Raw genomic sequence first — 16,273 nt, 5'->3', positions numbered from 1 at the left:
TGGCACATTGTTCTGATAATGTGGTTGTGAAGAATTTCATTTATAAATTACAGTCGAATCTTGTCAGTCAAAGGTACATTTTTTAAAAGATTTGCAGATAAGAGCTTGCATCACTACGGATGAGACAGAGAAGACTGCAGCCCATCACAAAGGAAACAACTATCTCCAAGATGCACTTAGGATTCCAGTAGTGAACTTTCTCTTTGTTCTTTACAGCTTTGTAGTACCTGAGCCACATCTACTGGGTAATGCTGTCATTGCTTATGAAACAAAACTAAAAACAAACAAAAATCCTCTTAATATCAAAGTAAGATCTTCCTAAATTGAGTCAAAAATAAAAAGTTGGATTTTTTTTTCTCCAGAAATGAAAGAGCAGTGTACAAATTGTTGTCAAGATTTGCAATATCTGCCATTGCCTAGTTTAGTAATAGTCTCTGCTGTGTTAAACTCTAGGTATAATTAGTGTATTCAGGACAGTCCAATTTCTGATCCTATTATGTTTAGATCTGGGTCATTGAGAAGAAGAATGACAACAGCCATCAGTATGTGATCACAATGCAGAGGACATGGGATTTTGCCCAATCTTGGCTTGCAGTCTAGCAACCGTTAATGCCACATGAAATATGAAACAGAGTATCTGCAGACATGCACAAAATTCAACTCTGATTGTGAGCCTATTTAATTTAGACAAAGATGTCTATTTTAAGTTACCTACTGTAGTGTTTGCCTTAAATACTAGAATGTAAGGGGAAGCTGCACCCGTAGCTTACTCTGTCTACAGATGGTTTTCATTTCTGAACAAGTCCTCCATGAAGAAATGCTGGTGAATATATATGCTGCAATGTGTGGCTTCACAGTGAGTAGGGGATAACTATAAGTAGATGACTGGGAAGAGATCCTGAGCTAGTGGTTAACATAATCACTGCAAATAATAATTAGGTCACCATACTTCGGTGGAAATTATTTTGGACATACCCATTAGCCCAATCTTTGTCAATTCAATTCTATTTACAATTTTCTTAACTGTATAAAATGAATTTGTAAGCACAGACAAATGGTTTGCCCCTGACCTTTTGATAAGATTACATTCATCTACTTAATTATTTTCAATGCTGTTGAACTCAGTGAGATCATTGGGACTGAGAGCTGATCATCCATTTAGTACTTTGCCAAAGGCTATAATGCTAAGTACGTGGATATACACCAACATTCCTGCATCTTTTTTTTTTCTTTACTCAATGACAATGCTGTAGGTTAATATAAGTTTTAGGTCACATTTGTATAATTCAAGTTGAAGTATTTTGAAATAAGAACTAAGATGATCAAGCAAAAGATGTATTTAATATTTTATGTCTTTTGATTCCAAAGTCAGTTTGATTTTTCTTTTCTTATCGTCAAGTTGGTTTTAAAATGTTCTAGTACGTGGTGAATTTGTTGGTGTCTCAAGTATTGTTCCTCCCTCACTTCTGTTTCACTGTCTGTCTTTGTCATTGTCATCTAATGCATGAGTGACTGCAATAGCTGCTTATGACCCAAACACATCATAATAGGATATCTCTGGATATAATAACTATATTATTTGTATATATATGACTATAGTATTTATATTTGTATAAGTAACTGTTGCTTGTATATATATGGATGTAATAACTATAACTATTTATAGTTATTAAAGATACGATATCTCCAGATTCTGTTAGCTTGCTTTCCACCCTTATCTGCATTGTAGCTGAAGACAGCTTCTGTGTACATGTGAAACCTGAAAACACTGTATCTTTTAGATTACCATTTCTGTACTTTGTTACTAGAACCGCAGACCTCTGTAGTAGTTCTTACCTTAATCTTTCAATCCTCTTTCTGGTTCCCTCTTTATGTACTCTTTCCTATAGGGTCAGATTCCCCAACTAGTGAGTAGGTGATTTTGAGATTAGGCCTTCATTTTTTCTTTGCCTACTCTGTGTTGCTTTAAAGAAAACTACTATGATTTACATTCAGAAAGCCTGTGGAGAATTAGTTCTGTTCATTAAACAGTTAACTTTCATGACAAGAATGAATCAACTTAGGAGCATTTGTTAGTCCGGTGTTCAAAGATGTGATTTTTGATTCACATCTTTCCATATATACTTCCTATGATCAGGGCCTATGTCTAATTACCTATATTACCTGTCCTTTCCAATAGAAAACAAAATGTAAATCCCACAGTATGCACTTTTATTATACCAGGCAGTCATTTTGGGATGAAAGTATTCAGCAGTGCTTGAACACATGGCTACCACTGAATCAACCTGTCATATAGATGGTCTTTAACTGATGCTTCCTCAGACACTAGCACAATGCCATGGCTTCATGTTCATTAGCACAGTTTTCATGGGGCAGTCATAGCTGGTAAAACCTGCCCAGGATGCCAGTATCTCCTATCAGAAAGCCTGGTTTGAGTCTCAGCTACTCTAGTTCTAGTGAAGTTTCCTGCTAATGTTGTTGCTGGCTGTTTGGAGAGTGAACCAGTAAACAGAAGATTTGTCTTGTGTGCGCTCTCTCCTGTTTGAAAGACATCTTTCAAATAAACAAAAATAATTTTAAAGTAGAACAGTACTTCGAGAAATGCTATTGAATAATTTGCTTCTGGCATAGGTAAGGACAAAAGAAGCATTTCCCACTAGAATCTGTCAACTGAATGGCTATGTAACATTCCTTAGGAAATGCTAGGACCAAAAACCTCTCTATAATTCGTAGCTTGTAGAACTTGAGTGGCAACTTAAATACTAATGATGCTAACAGAGGAAAACATAAAAGATATATTGTCAAAAAAAAAATTGGGCTACATGGTCTGAAACATTGACACCAATCAACTTACATCACACTGCAGGGAAACTAAAATTTTCTCTTCAAGTGAACTATCGCCAGAACCAGTTTCAATAAAACCAGTTTCAATAAAAGAGATGGATAGCCACATCTGCCAATGATGAAGTGATAAATGATGTGTTTCAGGACCATAACATAACAGGAGAAAATAGTTCATCCTTGACCAGATTCACTTTATGTACCTGCTGGTAACATCAATAGCAGGGAAACACAAAACCCATTTCACAAATTACTTTCACGAGTTAGTTTTCTCTGTGGTATGAAGGTGTTGAAGGAATTTTCTAATGTAGCTTATCTATCTTGATATATCTGTGATCACAGGCAACAAAAATATATGGCATTCAACTAGGAAAAAGACAGAAATCCTTCTTTAAGGTAAATTCATTGGGGCAAAACTAACCTAAACTTTCTCGTAGCTACTAATCTGCTTGTATAGTAAGATGGAAGCAAATTGAGGATCTGATCAGTTTCATGGTGGTTTTACTATACTAGACCTTATTATTATCAACATAATGCAGAAATTGAATTGTGAATCTAAGATTTGTCTGTACTTCATTTTAGTAGAAATTATTATCAAGAGAAATGAAAGCAAGGATAGAAAGATTGTTTTTCATAAGGGGTAGCACATAAGCAGCCACATATCAAAACTCAACATATGTGGATGAGTGAATGGTCTAAGAATGACACAATTGTATATAAAAGAAAAAATATAAGTGTGGCGTATCAGCATGTCCCAGACCAACAGTGCAGTTTTGCCCACTGGTATTATTCCTGGTGAAGAAACCTAGTGGAAATGCTATAAATATTCTTTTCCGACACTCCAGGATCCTTTCCAATATAGTTTCCTTACAGTTATGTTTCTATAAACACAAATGTCAGAGGCAAGATTACTCAACCAAGAGTACCGTGACTCAATTCTGAGCAGAGCTGAGGTCCAGTCCAAATGTATCAGGCCAGGGTGCCAAAGGCACTGCACAAATAGTACTGAGTCTGCACTGCTTTGCATGGATCAGGGTTCCATAGCTGGATGGGATCTGCAAATCCCAAGTCTAGCATTTGTATTATTCATTGCGTTATACTGGATGGAGATGGTGGCTTGCAGGTTATTTGGACTCATGGTGGGTATTGAAGTCGGTGAAGGAAATTTCACAATAGATTTTTACATATAATAGAAAATTAAAAGTCATTATACCAGGGACTAGAAATAACCTTAGAATTTTTTTAAAGTGTCTTTAAAGAAAAAACAAGATGAGCCTCTGAGACAGTGAATACACCACTTTAAACAAACAGGACTCATTGGTAGGGGAGGCCTGCCATTAATGTGTAATGCTAGTGGTTTCAGAAATCAAGAACATGAAATATGATTCCTGCCTTCCATAATAAATTTTCCATTTACTTATGCCCTTGTGTTAAGGAAAAACTGAAGATAAGAAGGCAGTGAGTATTTTACCAAGAATTGCTGAAAAATGTCCCGGGACATTGTCCTATCTGGAGACAGCTCATTGGAGATTTGACTGCTCCTGAAGGGTCAGAAATTTCTGACAGACCTCCTGTATCAGATTAAAAGGGTCCAGGGCTCTCTTTACATGGTCTGACAATGCATCAGATCAGCAGCCAGGAACTCTGGGTGGTCCTCATAGTGGAAGAAAAGTCTACAAATTTCCTTCTAGACATAGGGGAGTAACTTCCTCTAATCTTTGCTCTACCCTGGACCCCTCTTTTTTCATACAGTGACATTAAAAGGTGTCCCGGGAACCACCCAAGTTTGATATTTCACCTAATCTGTCTGGAGTGATCTGAAATCCACGCACTTTCTTCTGATCATCCTAGAGAGTCCAGTGCATTTGGATTTCTGGGCCCATATAAAAATCAAAGTTCTGATTAGAGAGGGGAAACTTTAGGCATCCCTCCAACAAGGAATAGACATTAATCCACAACTCTGGCGCATCCAAGGAAAAGTTGTTCAGGTTGTAACTGCTCAGTCTATCCAGGTTCATTTTAAAGACTCATCATCCTTCCTGTCATAGACAATATCCATGAAAATTCAAGACTCTTAAGGGCATAAGAGCCATAATAGATATTCTCAAGGCACCAGGACATTGTAAAGCCATGCAAAAGCTCCAGCAACACGTTGATTCTAGGGGTTCAAAAGCAAAATGGAGCCTAGCACAGGGTCTCCACTAACTAGTGAAGCAATGGCACCCGTATGTGCTATGTTCCTAATACTTATGTCTTGCCGTCTTACTGCTACTCGACCTCACAACCAAGCTATCTTGTAACTCTTTCAGCTAAAATGGCCTGGCTTCCTTCATTAATTATCTGCCCCTTGTATTTAATCTGTGTATTAATCTGCTTGATTGATATTAACCTGTGTATTTAATCTGCTTAATGTAACTGTTTCCTCCAACCTTGAAGCAATGAGATTCTGGGTGGTAATGTACATAAAAGCTCAGAAAGAAACAGCTTCAGCAAGATGGCACTGGGGTCCACTCAAGAGTCCACTTCCTGCTGAAATCACAGCTTGATTGCTTTGCCCCTACTCTGCTTGGAGAAGTGAGAGAGGTCATCGCCCTACCCTTTTCAGCAGCCAGCATTTCCATCAGCAGAGGGAATGAGGAAGCGTGGGACTGAATGTAGGGCAGACTAACATTATCCCAAAGCTCCTTCCCAGCATGTACACACACAAAGCAAGGTAAGAATGCAACCCCTTGCAACACTTATCAACAATAACAGGTTTTGATAAAAACAAACTAGAAAGGATTCCGTTAAGACTGCCCTTGGCCTTCCCAGTAATGAATGTATTCTCATTCGCTACCTTTGTCCCTTGGAGATAATGTGGTAATAACTTATAAATACCCCTAGACTGTGAGATCTCAATGGCCTGGTCTCTCTTCTGCCATCCCCACTGATGGTATTGTTTGAAACTTCTCTTTCTCTTAGTTAAATTAGTTAAAATTTTTCTACTTTCAAAAAACAAAACAGATAAAACTGATTTCTACCCTCTTATGACTTTGCCTTCCATTTAACCAAATAGTGAATTTCTATAAATATGAAAGAAAAAGTAATATTTAACTGGAAAGATGATTATCATACTTTGCTTTATAATAGCAATAAATAAATAAAGGAACTCTAAATTTCCATCCATAGAGAATTAGAAAATACATTCCAAGCTTTTTCTAAGAAGTTTCATTAGTAAATAAATAGAATCATGGTAAAGAATATGAAATGACCTAAAAGACAAAAAAATTTTTAATACATTTTAAGTGAATAACGTTCTTCTACAGTGTATTCAAACATAATCTATTATTATATGTGTACAATATTTGCTTAAGTGGTAATTAAGACTATGTTTTATTAGGCTAGGGATGAAAAATACTGAGGTTCAGTGTTCTTCAAATGGAAATAAAATGTAGGGCAAGTTATAAATCTAAAACTAAATTCATCACATTCTCAGGCCTAGGTTCTTTTGTCATATTTACTATTTATTATATTTGTATAAAATTTGGATAGGTTGCTTTAGAAGGACCTCCAAAATGAGTATAGATAATCATTTAATTTAATGTAACCAAAAGGAATAGTTTAAAGGAACTCAGTATTGCACATCTTACATCCTGCATACTTAAAATCAGCTATGGAATCATATATATTTTACCTCACATCCATAAGCAATACATATAATAAATTTAACATTATAGACCCAAATACAGAATTGATGAGCTGGTCAAGTGATAACACAGCTAACCCAGTCCTTCTGTTAACATTCTCTGCGGATGTCCACACAACTTGTGGATATTTGTTGTGGTTTCCAGTGAACGACTAAGGAGCTGAATGTACTAGTGTAAGTGAACAGGGCAGAAGGATGAAACAGCCAAGGAGGCTGCCAGATCTTCTCTGTGGATTCCTCTGAAGGCTTAGAAGATAACTGTTTTCACTGAAATAGGCTTAAAGTTTTCTCAAAAAGATGTTATATCAGTGAATCGTCATGTGTTCCACATTAACCTTTTCACATATTAGTTTCCATCCCATTGGAGCAAAAGTCAGGTTGATTTAATTTTCACTTTACACAGACTAAGGAAAGAGAGTGAGTCATCAAGTTGGCACTATTTTTGTAATCCTCAGTGGAAAGAAGGCTTGGCTGATCTATCCACCTAGGCTGTTGTCCCTTATTTTCCTGTTTGTTCTTTGTAAGATTTGTGTGGCAGACAGACATGCACTATGATATTTTGACAGGTGGAGAAATAGTGTCACATTTGGTGGTAGTCATAGAGGAAAACATTCTTGCAATTAGTAAGGTACTTTAACTTTGTCAAAGAGCTGGAATAATAATTTAATAAAGTTTAAACATTTTATAATGTTTAAAGTCATAAAACAACATAGTAAATCTTGAATATGGACCTTAGGAGATTTCCCTGATTGCCAAGACAACAAAGAAGTTAAAAATAAATAACAAGAAATGAAATTTCTAGAGGCTTAAGCCAAGGTTAAATTATTTACAAATGTCAGTTATTCTAATCTCACTTGTTTTGAGTGCAATGAAAAAAGAAAAAAGTAATTTATGAAGATGAATGAATTTAAAGCAAGAAGATTTTACTTCCTCTCCTGCTTGATCACTTAATAACTGAATGATACTGTTAAAATGACTTCAATTCTTTCTTCTTGATTTGCTCATCTGTGACAGTTAAGCAATACCTGCCTATCTTCCAGTACGGTTGTACCAGTAAACAGCAAAGCAAACACAAAGGAACAGAGGGCCTTGAAAGGTTAAAAATGTTATGTAACTCTTAGCTGATTGTATAGTCTCTACAATGTTGGCAAGGGCTTATTCATCTGGGTGACCTAAGCAAGTTCAGGGGTGGTGGAAAAACTGGCTGACATTATGTTTTTTGACACTAGAGTGAAACAAAAATAGTAGTGCCATTTTTATTATTCAGTTTATAAAAATGTTCTGTTGAAACATGTAAACTTCTTAAAATAGGAATAACCTGAAAGTGGACTCTGATTGGACAAGAGTATCTCATCAGGTGACAAGGTTTATTTATTTATATTCTATCCACGAAAGCTACGTTGAGGATGGGGATTAGCGGAAAGACAGAGAATTTAAGAATAAGGTAAATGTTGTTGATAACATGTCTTTTAATATGTCATCTTGGGAAATCAATATTTTTCTGCTTCCATTTTAACACTATTAAAATGAGTAAAAATAAGGGGTATTGTAATACCCAATTTGTGAGGATCACAACAGTTTTAGCCTGTGTATTCAATGAATGAATATGTGCCGTCATGATCTCAGTCCTCCTAGCTGCTTTTGTGGTTTCTATTGGCTGACTCATGTCTTTCTTACCCCGTTTCTTTTTTTAAAAATATTGTCTATCTCGCCACCTTCCCATAGCTAACAGAAAAACCTGCATCTAAAACTTCTTTAAAATGTTTATGAGAATGCCATTTTCCCACCATTATAGCTATCAGATGATAATAAGATCATTCATTCTTTGCCTGGTTTTTACATCCCTTTAGTGTGTCCTATAAAGGTTTCCTATAGAACTGAATTTACAAAGTTATAGGATGCCTGACACAACTACGAGCCCTACAAGTCCTGATAATAAAGCACTTTGGAAGAAGAAATTCAGAGATTCTTCCTAATCTCCATTTCTGCAAAGCAACACCACACAACATATGCAATGAAAAATGTCATTTTAATTTTTCTGGATGGAAAGGGTTAAATGTAACCAATGTGTTCGAAGCTCATCTGAAAATTACTGCGATATTTCACATATATGTGTTTGAGTATTTATCTGCAAAATTTTCTTAACTTCTATTTCTTTAGTAATTATGGCTTATTACCCCCCATTTTCTTTAAGAGGATGGTTGCCCTTCTTGGACTTAAGGAAATTCTTTCATCCAGTTAAATGTACCTTCTTGAAATTCTCAGATTGCAAATAGAGCTTTCTTCCCACTCCAACACCAATCAGCAACAGTTTACCTTACCCCTGTATCATAATATTTTATTTATACCACAAATTAATTTTATAATCAAGAAATGTATCATTTTCACCATCCCAAAACTTAGCAGGATGTTTGAGATAATCATTGGCCCTTGGTTTCTTCTTGGTTATTTGTTCATATTTTAAAAATTAACATACAACATTTCTAAAAAGCTATGATGTATAATATTAGCTAATAAATGTATACCACATATCATGATCTAATCAGGGTTATTAGCATTTCCATCTTCTCAGGTAATTTTTATTTCAACATGTTGGGAAACTTTAGACTTTCCATTTATAGTTATTTTGAAGTATAAGTTTTTGAGGGTTATGTTTTATTCTCTAGTGCTCTGGAACATTGGAATTTACTGTGTATTGGTATTGGTATCTGCACTTTGCGACAAGGTGGTACTATTTTAAGAGTTGGGGTGTGGGTCATATATATTTATAAGGCTAGTGCTTGAGAAAAGACAGGGGTTTTTTTCTTTATCCAGTTGTATTACTCTAAGTGTTTTCAGTTATTTCAATAAAATTTCCTTACTAATCTCAAGAGCAACACTTCAGTATCATTACCTTAGAAAATAATTAATTTGAGACAATTCTTAAACAATACACAGAAACCCTGCGATACTCAGTCACCTCCTCTGGCAAAATTTAGGGCAATTTCTTTTACTTTTTTGACTTTCAATGATTAGCTTATGAGGCATGTTTAATAAAATTCTATCCTTTAAAAGACTAAGATTCTCACATGACAATTCAACATGTGAGGGTTAAAGTTGATTAAGTCTTGGCGTCCCTCATTATCAATGCTTTACATTTATGCAATCACATTGAATGTTCAAAATATGCATTGTTGCTTAAAATCTTTTCAACATTCTTTATACAGTCTCAATGGCAATTCAAAAATAGAATTGATGAATGTCTCTACTACAAAGATTCTGGAAAGACACTGAAAAATAAACCCATATTTTTTTTAATCCAGTTTGCTTTGATTTCAACACATATAACTCCATATAACTGACCATTACGGCAAAAGCCACAACATACACACACGTAGTAGCATGGAGCTAATCACACAACTCAACAGACAATGCAGACAAACTTGAGTATAAACCAAGATTTTTCTACCTCTTTTCATAACAGGTTAGTGCTGGCCCTCAGTGTTGGTGTACAGTTTTTATGGCATGGGAAAATAGGGATGTTTCTGCCCTATAAAAATAAATGTGTTGAAGGCTTTAGTTTGAGCTTACACAATGTCAAAAAGTTCCAAAGGTACTGGCACAATACAAAAAATAAAAAAAGAACCCCACAAACAAATAAATAAATATATACATATATATCATCAAAATACATGTCAAAGTACTAAGAAAGCACCGGTAGGAAAACCATAGGTTTCCAGGATTATTTTATATAACAATTTTCAATACCAGAACAAGAGAGACATGCTACTGGGTTTTTGATGGAGCATTATGTGACCACCATTTATAGTAAGTGGTTGATTTCAAACTGCTCCATAGATAATTTTGTCCTTGTGGATGCAGAAAGCCCAGAATCCTCATTGTTCTTAATCTTTTAAGCCTAATGGAGAGCTGAGGGAAAGAACATAGAAATACATGCACTATCTTTAATAAAGAAAATGATACATAGGCTAAAAACACAAATATAAAGTATAACTGTCTCTCTTCACTTTATGCACCATAATAGACATTTAACTTGATACACAAAGTTATTCATACATGTCATCTTTACTACATTGAGGGCTGAGACAAAGTTAAGGAGCATCAAGTTCTGAATTTGAATACGGGCAATACATTTGTTGTTATATCAAAGATTGCAAGATGAATTAGTGGGTCTGGAAGTGGGGGTACATGAAATCTCATTGGACTTAATGATTTGTAATTCCTAAGAAAAAAAACTTACCACATTTTGTGCAAATTTCTCAAAAGATGTTCTTCGATCCATTGAGTTTCCAGACTTACATATGTGGGATGGGATAGGGTGAAGGAAAATAAGGGAACATTTAAAAATAAAAGAAAGAAAAGCAAGGAAAATGACAGAGAAAGACAGGATGATGAAATGATACAACATCAAACCCCTGATTTAAATCATGGGGCCCATGAAGGTAGCAGAGCTGCCAAGAATGGCATGGTGCCACAAGACACGGGCTCTGGCGTCATGAGTACTTTGAGTTTTGACACCCAAGATTTTCTTGTGCAAGCAAGTGTGATCTGAAGCAAACTCAAACCAAGCAGAAATGGGGTAGGTAGGCGAAGCTTTATGTTGACATTTGAAAGCCTAAATATTTGAGCTCTGGTGCCATATTTTCAGAATTGCCTCATAATTTTCTAACAGGGATACATTTCTGTGGATAAACTGCACTTCCTGAAAGGAAGAAAATATCATTTTATACTGTCTAATACGGAAGCCTGTACATGTGGTTAATGGGCACTTGAAATTTGGCCAGATTTTACACAATGTCGATTAATGACAAGTAAAATAATGGCTAGTAGTTATTATACCACCATCATTGCAGAGTATTTCTACTTGCAAATACTTTTTAACTGATAAAAATGAGTTACACAAATTCTAACTTAATCTCAGAGTTTCAAGTTGCTATGAACTATTTTATCATGAGAAATAATTATTGATGTTCATTTTTATGCCCAGATTTTCAATATTCCATTACATTCATTCTTTAAAAGCTTGCAGATAAAGACATTTTTATAATAAACATGACTTAAATAATGATGTCTTTTACAAATCTTAGAAAGAATGCTTGATTACTGTTATAGGAATACTAAGTGATTTGGATAAACAAAAATATTCAGAAGTATTTAATATTATACTTCAGTAATCACACTGGAAAATCAGTCAATATTTACTTATGAAGCTGGTGGTGCAAAACGTACACTCCAGCAAGTAGACAAAAAGGAGCCTTTGTCAGGTTTCTGATGTAATGACATTCAAGGCATGCAGAAGAAGTAACAAGAAACACAAGAAAATGTTCTAATAAAATTTGTAAAGCACAAAAACACAAAATACAATAAGTGATCAGCAAATCAAAACAAAGCCAAGTTAATGACCCTTATAAAATGCAAAGGCTTTAGGGAGGCTCATGGAGTATGCTTACTTACCATGTGTCCAATACCCTGGGCCCAGCAGAAGTAATGACACCAGGTAACTATATAAATCAGTGTTATCTCAAAAAGGTCACAAAATACCAATACCTTTTTCTTTGCCTGTAGAAGTTCCTGGTAGGCACTGGATCGTATGAAACGGGGGTACGAATCACTTTTCATCAGTTTGTAAATGTGCTCCTAAAAAGAAATAGTGATGGAGTACCTTCTTTATTATTCTTAGGAAAATGAAAGACACAATAAGGACGTACCATGTATGGTCAGAGAATAAGTCCAGTAGAAGCAAAAATAGTAATGATGATGTTGCTGAGAATACCTTATGTTTATGAAAAGTTTAGATTTTCAGATTCATTGCTTCACTCACGTATCACTGTTTCAAATGGCATTGTAGCTACTGACAAAGAAAATCACAACCATTCACTGAAGAAAATGAAATGGAGTAAATGAAATGTCAGGTATAATTTAAAATTGCTAAATTGCGTAGCACATTTGAGTATACAAATAAATCTGACTCTAGGGCAAAAGTGGGAGATGTAAAATCAAAATTGAGAAATAATCCTGCATACTCTTGGCCTCTACGTTTTTGGGAATGTGCAGACTGACCAAATGATTCATCTCTTTGGTTCAAATTATACGGAAAATTGTTTTCCCCACCGACTTTGCGTCAGACCACAAGTCCAAAAATAAGTTCTGTGACATTTAATTGCTAAATCTTAAAATCTGTGTGCTTGTTAAAAACCCATTCAATGACAGACTGAGTAAATGTTTAATCATTTACCCCTAATAAGCTTGCAATGTCCTGTTTTCATGATGGATGATGAAGGAAAAAGAAGTTCAAGAAAAACATTATCCATTCTATTCAATCTTTCTTTCTAAAGAAAGTCTGCTTTAATCTGCCGTTGCTCAGATTTTAAAAGCTCCTGGTCTTCCTCATCTGGGGACACAGCAGTTAAATGTAGTTTTGAGCTATGTGAGTATCCTGGATGACTTAATGTCTTTTGATTTAGATAAAATTGATATTTTAAGACATTGCTTCATTTTCTCTGATCTTAAATTCATCAGAGGTATGTTGATGTTACTCTGGATCCACTTAATAACATTCTGGATTTTAAGCTCAAGGTTTAGTTTTACATTTTAGAACTGCAACTACGTGTGATTGAAACATGTAATGCTGCTGAATTTTGCAGTTCAGCACTTTGGAATTCGGATCCTATGATGCTCAAAATCTACCACATACAGACAGTATGATTTAGCTTTGTTTATTTATCTCTCCTTTCCTTAGTTTTTGAATCTATGAACTAGCAGCATTTTGAGCACTAAAGGACTGATAAGTGTCTAGCAGAGCATGAGATGTGCATGGTAAATGCTCACACACACTTTATGATATGCTGGGTACACATCCAAGGGATTGTTTATATTCATTTCTTTAATCATTATCATGTGCATTTTTTCAATTAAGAATTCGAGGCAGAAACAAGCGAAGTACTTGCAAGGGTCACAGGGCAGATCCCAGGCAATTCAGTTCCAGAATCTTTCTTCCTAACCATTACATTGCATTTCTTCTCTCACAACGGCACAGATTTCTAGTATATCTTTGAAGGCAGAATTTTAAAAACTCCACAAAAAGTAAGAGTCAAATAACTGAGGTTAATTGAAAAAGAAATACATGATCAGGAGGTTATGTTTTCCATAGAAATTAATCCTTTATATTTGGTTGAGGACCCTATTCACCAAGAATGTTTTCAGTGATATAGATAACAAAGAAATGTTCGTTCTTAGGACCTCACGCAAGGCATGGCAAACATTTAACACATTCTATCTATCTATCTATCTATCTATCTATCTATCTATCTATCTATCTATCTATCATTTATCTAAAACCACGTGTGAGAATTTATCTTGAACTCAAAGACAGATAAACCAAAGGGAACTGAACAGAAGGGCCAGAATTTTCATCCTGTTCTCCATCACGTGTCTCTGAAAATTCAATTATTTCTACATAGCAGACCATAATTGAATCCCAGGGAATTAGGCACCTGGCTAGCTGCTAAAACTTGGGGCTAGTTTTCTTCACAGTGGTTCACTTCTTTAAACTGAAGCCAAATCTCTTTTCTCTTTTTGAAATTGTTTCTAGTATTGCTCCATAGCACAAGGATTCTCTCCCTCCAATGCCCCCGCCACTGATTCTCTCTCACTATTTTCTCCAATATTATTACAATAATAAAATCCTTCATCAATAGGCACAAGTCCAACATTCCACTATTTAAGTGTATCATGGCATTACAGGCATAGACAATGGGAGAGAATCTAGTGTTCTATCATCAAGGTATATTTAACAGTTTCGTTGTGAGTCCTCTTATTTGCGAGCAGAGTTGCATGCTGCAACATAGCTTCTCTTCTCAGTATGCCAGACGCCATTATATAGTTCATCTATCAAAAGTCATATATATATATATATATATATATATATATACACACACATGTTTACCTATTATCTACTGATCTTGTTTTCTTTAAGATTTATTTCATTTTTTTATTGGAAAGTCAGATATATAGAGAGGAGGAGAGAAAGAGAGGAAGATCTTCTGTCCAATAATTCACTCCCCAAGCAGCTGCAATGGCTGGAGCTGAACCGATCCAAAACCAGGAGCCCTGAGACCCTTCAGATCTCCAACACGGGTGCATGGTCCCAAGGCCTTGGGCCATCCTTGACTGCTTTCCCAGGTCACAAGCAGGGTGCTGGGAGGGAAGCCAGGCTCCTGAGATTAGAACCAGCGTCTGTATCGGATGCCAATCTGTGCGAGGTGAGGACCCCAGCCACTAGGCCACCATGCCAGCCACTGATGTTGTATTTTTCATGGAGGTTGTCTTAGATCAGAGACAAAATACCTACAAATTAGGATATACTTAAGTAGTAGAGTGATGAACTTGTGACTGTTGTTGAGGAACTAAACTACTGTGACAATATAGAGGAAAAATGTTGCGGGAAGAGGGAAGGACTGGAGGAGGAATAAAGGCAAAATCCCTGAGCCTAAGAAACTGTATCATAAAAAACAAGAAATGTTAAAAAAATAAAGAAAAGCTGAAAAAAAGGCACAGAAAACATATGATCTGCTCAATTTGAATTGGTCTTTTCTACTATAATTGGAAAAGGGATTCGTATATTTTGTTTTTCATTTTCCATATGTTATTTTTCTAATGCTGTTTTTAAAACAAAACGCATTTTAGAGTTACTGTTCCTGACTTTAAAAAAAGGGGATTTAAGAAATCAGGGTGCTTCTCAATTACAAGCCAAATTCAACACACCATTTGAAAGTAATATTACCTATCATAGTTATTTTTCTTGTTTGTCACCAATATTTAAAAAAAAAATAGAAACTCCATTATTTTTAAAACGGAACTAAGATCCAGATTGAGAAAATAACAAGGTTTTATCTTATAAATTAAAATCATTTTAATTGGTTTCTCTCTACATGCTCCTAAAAATGACCCTGAAAATGACTAAATATCTGAATCTCTTATTTTTTTGCCATAAAACTGATTTGTGTTTGACATAACTTAAGCCAATTCATTTCTACCAATATGTATGAGTATGTACTAATTCAGCAATGGCAGAATTGCATATTTCCACATTAAAGGTAACTTAAAGATTTTAAATGTGTGCTCTGTGTAGGGTCATTATTAGAAAGTTTGATCAGACACTGGATGACCAAAGAGTAGAAAATAGAAATCATTATGTCAAAATCCTAAAACTGTCATTTGAAAGTTTGAAAATGTAAAATTGTCATGTAAAAATACTGAAATTTAGAAGACATTTCAGTTTAAAAAACTTTTCACTTTAAAACACTTTTGTCCTTTTATAGATCATTTAGGCGGCTTTACAGCTTTCGAAATTGGCAATGCCACAAATAATTGCATTTAGATTGAATAAAGTTTTTCATGAACTTATCAATGGCACTTTGTTTTCTTTTTTTTAAACAGGAAGCCCAACCTGTACCAACCTGAGCATCTTCAAACGTATATCGTCCAGGTTCCTTCACGTTCTGTGTGGTTTTGTCGTAACTCTTAGAATCCAAGTTAATGGCACTGGGAGCTCCTGGAGCTAGAAATTCTTGCCATATTTCCTGAACTCGTGAGGGCACTTCTCTAATGGGCCTTTTCTTCAGATCTTCCACTGCTAGCCAGAATCTATGGAAAACAGATGCCAATATTTACTCAGATAGTTCACAATCTGAATAATCTTATCAATACATGTGTATCCCTATCATGCAGTTTTTCATGATACATAAA

General features: G+C 35.2%; 1 protein-coding gene across 6 annotated transcripts in view; it reads right to left on the bottom strand.

Annotated features, from left to right (window-relative positions):
• Positions 1 to 16,273, bottom strand: part of RGS7 (regulator of G protein signaling 7) — a 355,504-nt gene that overhangs the window by 7,273 nt on the left and 331,958 nt on the right. For 3 of the 6 annotated variants that reach the window (XM_040967779.1, XM_040967780.1, XM_040967776.1), the window contains 3 exons: positions 15,985 to 16,171; positions 12,074 to 12,163; positions 9,981 to 10,055 (listed from right to left, as the gene is read on the bottom strand). In XM_040967779.1, the coding sequence (XP_040823713.1) occupies positions 9,981 to 10,055; positions 12,074 to 12,163; positions 15,985 to 16,171 (352 nt within the window). Of the gene's footprint in view, positions 1 to 9,980; positions 10,056 to 10,766; positions 10,821 to 12,073; positions 12,164 to 15,984; positions 16,172 to 16,273 lie in introns of those variants that run through there. The other 3 variants (XM_040967778.1, XM_040967774.1, XM_040967775.1) reach the window with 3 other exon arrangements.

This window comes from Ochotona curzoniae, unplaced genomic scaffold (genome assembly GCF_017591425.1).
Source record: "Ochotona curzoniae isolate NIBS_2020 unplaced genomic scaffold, NIBS_Ocur_1.0 scaffold_4683, whole genome shotgun sequence".
In the NCBI taxonomy this organism is placed as follows: Eukaryota; Metazoa; Chordata; class Mammalia; order Lagomorpha; family Ochotonidae; genus Ochotona; species Ochotona curzoniae.
Note: the sequence above shows the minus strand (reverse complement) of the source record. Positions and strands in the feature narration are given on the sequence as shown.